The sequence below is a fragment of the Mercenaria mercenaria genome, chromosome 10 (genome assembly GCF_021730395.1).
Source record: "Mercenaria mercenaria strain notata chromosome 10, MADL_Memer_1, whole genome shotgun sequence".
NCBI classification, from domain to species: Eukaryota; Metazoa; Mollusca; class Bivalvia; order Venerida; family Veneridae; genus Mercenaria; species Mercenaria mercenaria.
In genome coordinates, this window is record NC_069370.1 from 22,186,043 (window position 1) to 22,195,994 (window position 9,952).

The 9,952-nt window shown below is 37.8% G+C and overlaps 1 protein-coding gene across 1 annotated transcript in view; it reads left to right on the plus strand.

Moving 5' to 3' along the window:
* Positions 1–3,269, plus strand: part of LOC128559824 (uncharacterized) — a 74,960-nt gene extending 71,691 nt beyond the window's left edge. Inside the window, exons 9-11 of the mRNA XM_053552480.1 lie at positions 947–998; positions 2,063–2,255; positions 2,766–3,269. Of these exons, the coding sequence (XP_053408455.1) occupies positions 947–998; positions 2,063–2,255; positions 2,766–2,951 (431 nt within the window). The 3' untranslated portion in view covers positions 2,952–3,269. The remainder of the gene's footprint in view (positions 1–946; positions 999–2,062; positions 2,256–2,765) is intronic.
* The last annotated feature ends 6,683 nt before the right edge of the window (positions 3,270–9,952 follow it).

The following is a 9,952-nucleotide window of genomic DNA, read 5'->3' on the forward strand; positions in this document are numbered from 1 at the left end:
GAATTCTAAAATAATGTATTTTGTTCATATATATACTCTTTATAAGTTAGTTTACATCAATGGTACACTATCTCTTACATTGTGTTTTCTAATTCAGAGAAAGATGAGAAACGTTACAAAGACTTGGACAACTCTGCCTCTGGTGAATACTCATTTATTTGGATTATTCTTGGGTCTTGTTTAGCTGTCCTCTTTCTTGTGGTCACCGTATGCCTTATTACAAGAAAAAAATTGAGGGACACTAAAGGTAATTTTTGTTTTCTGTTTTACAATACTACATTGTATGTAAATAATGTGCGTTTTGTTTGTGGAAATGTTGTTTTTGCCAGATTTTCGCTACCACTTTAAAGGGACTAACCAACACATTTTAGGCGAAAATTAATTTCTCTCAAAAATCCAAGAAAAGTGAATACTCTCAAAGTGACTAGTGGTTTAATCTTGACATAAGATTCCTGCAAGGATATATTATTATATCCAAACATACTGAGAAGAAGGTAATAAACCATTGCAACGCTTTTGAAATAATGCAGAAAATATATATTCTTCTAGCTTCTATACCAATATCTTACATCTATTTTCATCCACTTGATCATTTCTGTGTCATATACACATTCGCTGAACGTGGTTGAAAAAATTCACCCAAACTGTGGACCAGTAGCTTTTAGAACATAATTATACGTGTGATTCATTTTCCTGTTATCAAGAACCTCGAAGCTATGGACCCGTAATGACACTTGGCAATCTTCGCATTACTACATACTCTCATTAGGTCATTCGGCATTCTTCGGAGGTAGTGTAGCTCAACGTGCACATAGTTTTCCATAAAAACCGGAGAATGCCGAATTTGCATTTCGGAGAACTACACCGATTGTCGTTACGTGTCCACTACCTTAAGAATGTGTTGCAATACTGTTAACAAATAGTTTGCTTTGCTACATTATTTCAGCTAAACTGGAAGCAAATCAAGCGAGACCCAGTGCAAACCCCGATGGAGTTAGGTTTGTTACTTATGTCGTTTCTGTCTATTATCAGTTTGAATAACATTGTGACAGACTTCTTTACAAATGTATTCAGGAGGGTAAAAGCAAAATGTAATGTACATAATAAGTTCGAAGATTTTTTTTTCAGTCTGATTCAAACGTTTATTTAAGGTTTTAATGTTAAGCAAAGTATTCCTTGTTTGAATTGTGTATCTCATAAAACGTACGTGGTTCTGGGATGGCATTTTGTGTATTAAAAGAAATGGAACTTTTATGACTGATAGATAGAGGTTACTAATAGGGTCTGAAGACTTGGTTTTGTTGTAACACTTTGGATTTCAGCAGATTTAAAAGTTTTGATTCCTATCCTCATATTTTTGTTTTGATGATAATGAGATGTTAAGCCAAATTAAAGTACTATTTGGTGCCATATAACCTGTGCTGTGTCGGTGTGCAGTAAAACCCAAATTAAATCAAATTGATCAGCAGGTTTCACCATCGACTAAAATCTTTCTCACGGAAAATGGAACTGAGGGGGTACATGATATCTCCGTCGACTGTTTTCGTAAGATAGATCAGAAAAATGGAATTTACGTAAAATGAATGTTTGTACGAGTTTACACTTCCGTAGAATCAACATTTATTACACGAAATTCATTTTGAAAAAAATTCTGATGTGTGTAGTAGGTCTGCAGCTATCAAATACGAAATACTTGTCCTCACATCCGAGGCATATACTGACACTTTAAAAGTACATAAAAAGGACCTTGAACGATTTGACGAACCTCCAAAAATCTCAATATACCTTTGCTCCGTCATTTTCCATGTTGTCAAAAACATACGTATTGGCCTTGCGAGATTGAATAAAAAAAGTGCCGACCATCCTAAAGATATTTCATTAATTTGTGCCAGTTTAGAACATTTCTTGAAAATTGATAAAAGATAAACATAACTGAACTTTACTTATTTTTGCCACTGAATGATGTCAGATGCTTAATTATTTAATTTGACCAATTTATTAATCTATCGTAAATTGTTTTAGTCTAATATCAGAGTAATTGTTCATGCTCGAATTCCTGCAGAAGTAAAGAAGACAAACTGGAAGATGATCCGCATGGAAATTTGAACGATGGTGCGCACGGGGCTGACGATTCGGAAGTAACATATTCTCAACCAGTCAAAAACAAGCCATCGTCTAATGCCGATGCAACGTATTCAGAAGTAAATAAAACTGGAAAGTCAAATTCTTCAGCCAGTTGCTCTACAAAGACCCAGGTATTGTTCGAATTTCATTTATTTTTTTACTAGAGCCGTTTTTTTTTTCTTCAAATGTCGCGTTCTCTCTCACGCAAGTCCACTTAGCTCAATTGGTAGAGTGCATATCTGTGATTCTTGCTATCCTGAGTTCAATCCCCGGGCTAGGTGATAATTCTCTGGGACGTGTTAACAGAATACATTATTCGTCCTTCGCCACTATTTTATGTGGAGATATCGGCACTAACATACGGCGAACAGGTCAACACTGGTACAGAATTCAGGGGCACTGGCTGCGGTAACATCAAAACCTGTTTTATGTGAAAATGAAAGAACCTCAAGACTTCATAAGTGTAATGTATTGTACCTCATTATAAAGCTGCAAAATATTGTTGTACTTTTAATATTTTCCTCTTTTTACATTAACCAAACACATTTAAATCCAACATAATTTGGGAATATAAGGATTGCATGCAATAAGATACTGATATATAAAATTATACATTTAATCATGGTAATATTGTCATTCAGCAAGATGGACAGCTGCTGTATGCCGACCTTGACTTTGATCCTAATGATGCACCTTTGAAGGGAGCCGCCGCCAAGCGTCGAAACTCTCCTACAGAGTACGTTGCCATTGACTTTGTCAAGACAGCAGCTGAACAGGCAAAGGAAAAGGAACCAGCGGAAGCGGATAATATTTATGCTAATCAGTAAAATGAACGTCAATCGTTTGAAAATTAATCAAAGACAACCGATGAAACTTTTGTGCAGGCGATAATATAATTATGTGTGCACGATTGCTAAAACTTATATGCACAAGAAGCAGTTGTCATCTACAACTCACTCATACTGAGCAGTATACGTGAAAGGAATTGTGGCTATTTTTTTCTGTTCGAGTATTTGGCTGATAGTTTACTTATATTACACTGTTTTCAGAAGTTGTATGAATGTTTGAATATTATTTCGTCGATTTAAAAGACTTCTAAAGTCATTATTAGCCATGTACACGTTAACCTGTCTGCTTCGATCCTTGCAACGATTTCAATTCTAAGCCTAGCATTAAGCTATCTGTAGGAATTTGTTAGAAGACATACGGTACGTCTGAATTTTTTCCTCTACTTATGAATCATGTACGTGGGAAGTTTTCAGTTATTTGCAGATAAGAACTAAAACATAATCTAGAAACACTGGATAAGTATAGTGTGAATGTCGGACGAACAGACTGTGCGAGTGTTAATTTGTGTGGCATATCTTGCAAATGGACACCACATACTCTGAACAGCACAGAATCGTTTCTGCTTACATGTTACAGAATTGTTTTCAAAAGGCAGTGTATTGCTTAAACACGTGTAAAGATCTGCTGATGAACGTATGAACATTATATATTTCCTATAAATTACTCTATGTGAATACCGTTCTATAAATAAAACGCTTTTTTTTCTTCATATTTGTTCATACTTGAATTTTCTTTAGAGCTGTATTTTAATGACGACCTGTCTGAGAAAACTGTGTGTGTAATTTTCACTCTCAAATAAGCTGTGACCTAGACCTCTGACATGATTATTTTTTCGATCATTTGGGGTAATCTACTAGTTACTGGTAATGTAAAGATAATAACTGATGGTCATAGGCCAAAACATTATCTAGTTAATGACCGAAAATCATGTTAAGTCTCAATGCTACTTAGACCTCCGAACTGAAAACCGGAAAACAATCCAATGAAGTTTGTCAATTGGAAGTTTCATCGTTCTCCAGTCTTTTTTTATCAGAAACAATTTCAGTCTCTATGCCACTGTAGTCTTGATTTTTGACCTACTAAACCCCAACACGATAAAGGTAATTTACAGAAAACAGCGATGCTTTGAAGTGTGACCACTGTATGCCAGAAAGTTCTCTTGTAAATGATTTGAATGTATGTTCTTTAATGGCATAGGAACGGGCAAAATGACCTACAGAAAGGATCAATACCCACCCCCTCCCCCATTTTTTGTGAGAAAAAACATAAATATTGGTAGATGGAGTAATGCTTTCAAACTGCATGGTTTATCCTATTATTTTATATAATACTAGATGTGTGTCCAAAGGACATAGGTTCCCCCCTCTCCTTTCACTGTGCATGGTTTTATGACTCAAAGTTAAACATTTTTAAGATGATAGCAACACAAACTTTTAAGTACTTTAATGTGTATTTTTCACTTAGTGAAGGACTATAACTCTGGCCTTGCTGAGTAAAATCCCGAAGAGAACACCTGTTGTAATTTTCATAGGCTGTAATACAATCCTCATGTTTTATAACTCTAGGTCAAGTGCACTTTGACAAAGTCACATACATGCAGCACAAACTTCTAGTTTTTGACTAAGTCAAGGGCCACGACTCTGGTCATGCAAAGTGAAACAAGAAGCTGCGTTCAATAAATGCTTGATGCCCCCGGAGGCATCCTTGTCGATACAAAGCAACCTAAGTCCAAAACGAGATCAAGTTCAAGGTCAAACTGAGGTCAGGTGATGTGTGAGGATGAGGAATGGTCACAGGTTACATCTGCATTAGTATCAAGTCATTCTAGTAAGGGGTATTGATGCTAGACGAAACGGTCCCATTTGGTTAACCAAGAGATGGCCCATATAAAGCAGCCTAAGTCCAAAATGAGGTCAAGGTCAAGGTCAAACTGAGGTCAGGTGATGTGTGAAGATGAGGAATGGTCACAGGTTACATCTGCATTAGTATCAAGTCATTCTAGTAAGGGGTATTGATGCTAGACGAAACGGTCCCATTAGGTTAACCTCGTACGGATGGACGGACGGACGGACGACCGAATGGACAGACAGGACAATCACTATATGCCTCCCGCATCAGTAGAAGAAAAAAACCTAAGGTAGACAAATTCACATAATGGATAATATTGCTACAGAATGTCATGATTCAAGGTGAATTATTTTAATATATATGCAACACAAGCCCTTTGTGTATCTTTCACTAAGTGAAGGACCATAACTCCAATCTGGCTGAGTGAAATCCCAAGCAGAACACAAGGTGCTCAACTTCACATGCTATATAAGAATCCCTTAATGTTTTAGGACACTTAAGTTAAATAATTTTCGAGATACATGTAACACAAATTTGTATGCCATTTATGCATATTTTTGACAACAAAGGACCATAACTCTGGTCTGAGTGATAAAAAGCAACAACAAAATATGTCTTAGATCCAAATTAAAAATCTGTTGCACTGTTTCCCATGCTGAATAACACTTTTGATGAGGTTTGAACAGGTTTGATGACTCTAGGTAAAACATTTTTGTGATATGAAATACACAAATTCGGACGGACGGAAGGATAAGGGCAACTCTACGTGGCCCCCATCAAATGTCAATTGAGGTTTTATGGACGAAAAATAACATGTACTTTACTGTCGCGGGAAAACAAAATACTACAAAGGAATTTAGGTAGCAAGATTTTTTATGAAAGCTTGTTTTCAGATCCGCATTATTTTGATTGTAAACTTGATTTATGTACATAATGTATCAATAAATACTTTTAAAATAATTGAACTGTTACTTCACAAAATGCAGTATTCATTTTGAGCTGTATTTCAGCTTTCTACACTCGACACTAGTGGACGTCTTCACCTTTATGCACAATAGTGATTTTACTTGCACTCCCAAAAAATGTGATGCATTGCCGGCAGCCTTGACCATGCTAAGCAACGTAACGGCACAGAATGCCTGTCCTATGAATAACGGCACTTGAACAGAAAGTCGAAGACTGAACTGCAAGGCAGTCTGAAAGACAGCTATATCCCCTGCCGCTGTTATGGATAGTGAAAGGGTTGATAGTACTGGGTGGAAGCATTAACATTGTTAAGTATAATGTAAAAAAATGTCCATGTATGAGGACATCAAGCGATATGCTGAGAGATTGCAGGAATAAGTTTAACAAGAGGGCCATGATGGCCCTATATCGCTCACCTGTTATCGTTGCCCTTAAGACAAGTCTTCAAGGTCAAAAGATCATAACAGAAATCAATCAAAAGAATTATGAGAAAATATAGTTGAAATTTTCTTTAAGTAACTTTAAAAACAAGATTTGAAAACTTTTTGTAGAGGTCCACTAGGCAATGCTACATGTCAAATATCTAAGCTCTTCTGGTTTATTTTTAGAAAATTTTGAAGATTTTTCTATGTACAATCAAGTAACCCCATGGTGCAGGGTCAATTTGACCCCAGGGGTCATGATTTGAATAAATTTTGTAAAAGTCTACTAGGCAATGCTACATGTCAAATATCTAAGATCTAGGCCTTCTGGTTTATTTTTAGAATTTTTTTTAAAGATTTTCCTACGTAAAATCAAGTGACCCCTCGGGCGGAGTCAGTTTTGACCCCGGGGGACAAGGTTTGAACAAATTTTGTAGAGGTCTACTAGGCAATGCTACATGTCAAATATCTAGTCTCTAGGCCTTCTAGTTTATTTTTAGAAAATTTTTGAAGATTTTCCTATGTAAAGTCAAGTGACCCCTAAGGCGGGGTCAATTTTGAACCCCGGGTCATAATTTGAACAACTTTAGTAGAGGTCCACTAGGCCATGCTACATGTCAAATATCTAAGCTCTAGGGCTTCTGGTTTTTGTGAAGAAGATTTTTTTAATATTTTCCTATGTAAAATCAAGTGACCCCTGGGGCGGGGTCAATTTTGAACCCCGGGTTATAATTTGAACAACTTTAGTAGAGGTCCACTAGGCAATGCTACATGTCAAATATCTAAGCTCTAGGGCTTCTGGTTTTTGAGAAGAAGATTTTTTAATTATTTTCCTATGTAAATTCAAGTGACCCCTGGGGCGGGGTCAATTTTGACCCCGGGGGCAATGATTTGAATAAATTTTGTAGAGGTCCACTAGGCAATGCTACATGTGAAATATCTAAGCTCTAGGCCTTCTGGTTTATTTTTAGAAATTTTTTGAAGATTTTCCTATGTAAAATCAAGTGACCCCTGGGGCGGGGTCAATTTTGACCCCAGGGTCATGATTTGAACAATTTTAGTAGAGGTCCATTAGGCAATGCTACATGTCAAATATCTAAGCTCTAAGGTTTCTGGTTTTTGAGAAGAAGATTTTTTAAGATTTTCTTATGTAAAATCAAGTGACCCCTGGGGCGGGGTCAATTTTGACCCCGGGGTCATGATTTGAACAAACTTGGTAGAGGTCCACTAGGCAATGCTTCACACCAAATATCTAAGCTCTAGGGCTTCTGGTTTTTGAGAAGATTTTTAAAGTTTTTCCTTTCGGTTGCCATGGCAACCAGTGTTCTGCATGGAATTCAATTCTTTGAACAATTTTGAAAGGGGGCCATCCAAGGAACATCCCTGTGAAGTTTCATCAAAATTGGCCTGTTGGTTTAGGAGGAGATGTTGTTTAAAGGAAAGTGTGGACAGACGGACGAACGGACGCCGGACGGTGAGCGATCACAATACCTCACCTTGAGCACTTTGTGCTCAGGTGAGCTAATAAAAACAAGAGCACCGCCTTGCGGGTGCAGACGCTCATCAGATTTTTTTGTCTCTGTATAATAGAAATATTGTCCTACCCATGGTATTCTAAGTCCAACAAGAGCTGTCACTAATGGTGACAAATGCCCCTCGCAGCACCTTGACCTTTGACCTGGTGACCTTGACCTTTGACCTTGTGACCCCAAAGTCAGTAGGGGTGGTGTACTCATAAAGTACTATCAGCATGTAAAGTTTGAAGGTCCTGGGTGAAGTGGTTCGCCAGTAAAGTGCCTTCATGCAAAAAGTTAACGCTGGCCCCTGTGACCATGACCTTTGACCTGGTGACCCCAAAGTCAGTAGGGATGGTGTACTCAATAAGTAATATCAGCAGGTGAAGTTTTGAAGGTCCTGGTTGCAGTGGTTCACAAGTAAAAGGCCTTCATGCAAAAAGTTAACGTTGGCCCCTGTGACCTTGACCTTTGACCTGGTGACCCCAAAGTCAGTAGGGGTGGTATACTCAATAAGTACTATCAGCAGGTGAAGTTTGAAGGTCCTGGCTGCAGTGGTTCACCAGTAAAGTGCCTTCATGCAAAAAGTTAACGTTGGCCCCTGTGACCATGACCTTTGACCCGGTGACCCCAAAGTCAGTAGGGGTGGTGTACTCAATAAGTACTATCAGCATGTGAAGTTTGAAGGTCCTGGGTGCAGTGGTTCGCGAGTAAAAGGCCTTCATGCAAAAAGTTAACGTTGGTCCCTGTGACCTTGACCTTTGACCTGGTGACCCCAAAGTCAGTAGGGGTGGTATACTCAATAAGTACTATCAGAATGTGAAGTTTGAAGGTCCTGGGTGCAGTGGTTCGCGAGTAAAGTGCCTTCATGCAAAAAGTTAACGTTATGACTAACGAACTAATTAACTAACGAACAAACAGACGGACAGTTGAAAACTAATATGCCTCCCTTTGGGGGCATAAAAAGGGTCATAATTCTTACAAAAAACAGGATGGAGTTATGTTTCTTGATATACAAAGTCAGCTTATGATGGTAAACAACTGATGCAAGTTTCAAAGCAATAGCTTTGATAGTTTAGAAGAAAAGTTTACCTAAACATAAAACTTAACCAAGAAATCTGATATTTTTTAAGTCCAAAACGGGCCATAATTCTTACAAAAAGTAGGATGGAGTAATGTTTCTTGCTGTATGGGGTCAGCTGGTGATGATGAACAAGTGTTGCAAGTTTTAAAGCAATAGCTTTGACAGTTTAGGAGAAAAGCTGACCTAATCACAAGTTTTAACCAAGAAATCTGATTTTCTAAGTCCAAAAGGGGCCATAATTCTTGCAAAAAGCAGGATGGAGTTATGTTTCTTGCTGTACAGGGTCAGCTTATGATGGTGAACAAGTGTTGCAAGTTTCAAAGCAAAAGCTTTGACAGTTTAGGAGAAAAGTTTACCTGAACATAAAACTTAACCAAGAAATCTGATATTTTTTAAGTCCGAAAGGGGCCATAATTCTTGCAAAAAGCAGGATGGAGTTATGTTTCTTGCTGTACAGGGTCAGCTATTGGTGATGAACAAGTGTTGCAAGTTTCAAAGAAATAGCTTTGATAGTTTAGGAGAAAAGCTGACCTAAACATAAAACTTAACCAGGCGACGCCGACGCCGATCAAGTGATGACAATAACTCATCTTTTTTTTTTCAAAAAATCAGATGAGCTAAAAATTACGAATACACTTCAACAACGAAACTCTGGCAGGTTACTAAGATTGGTTATTGAATATTAAAAACTTATGAATTTTGAGGTCTGCACATTGTCTTGATAAGGGTAATATTACAGCCAAGTCGTATCAAAATCCTTCAAGGGGTTTAGGAGATACAAAGCGCACACAAAATGGAAGGCTCAAACCTTTGACCTTGAATTGTGACCTGGACCCATCGAACATGGCTGACACTTGAATTCTGCAAATTATTTTGATGAGGTGATCATTTGACCTAAGTTTCATGAAAATCCTTCAAGGGGTTTAGGAGATACAGAGCAGACACAAAATGGAAGGCTCATACCTTTGACCTTGAGCTGTGACCATGACCTTCAGCCAACATGGCTGACTTATGAGCTCTGCACTTTGTCTTGAGGTGACCCAAGTTTCATGAATATCTTTCAAGGGGTTTAAATTATATGGAGTGGACTCAATTGTTACGAACAGACGGACAGACAGAGACCATTCCTATTACTCCCCACCACT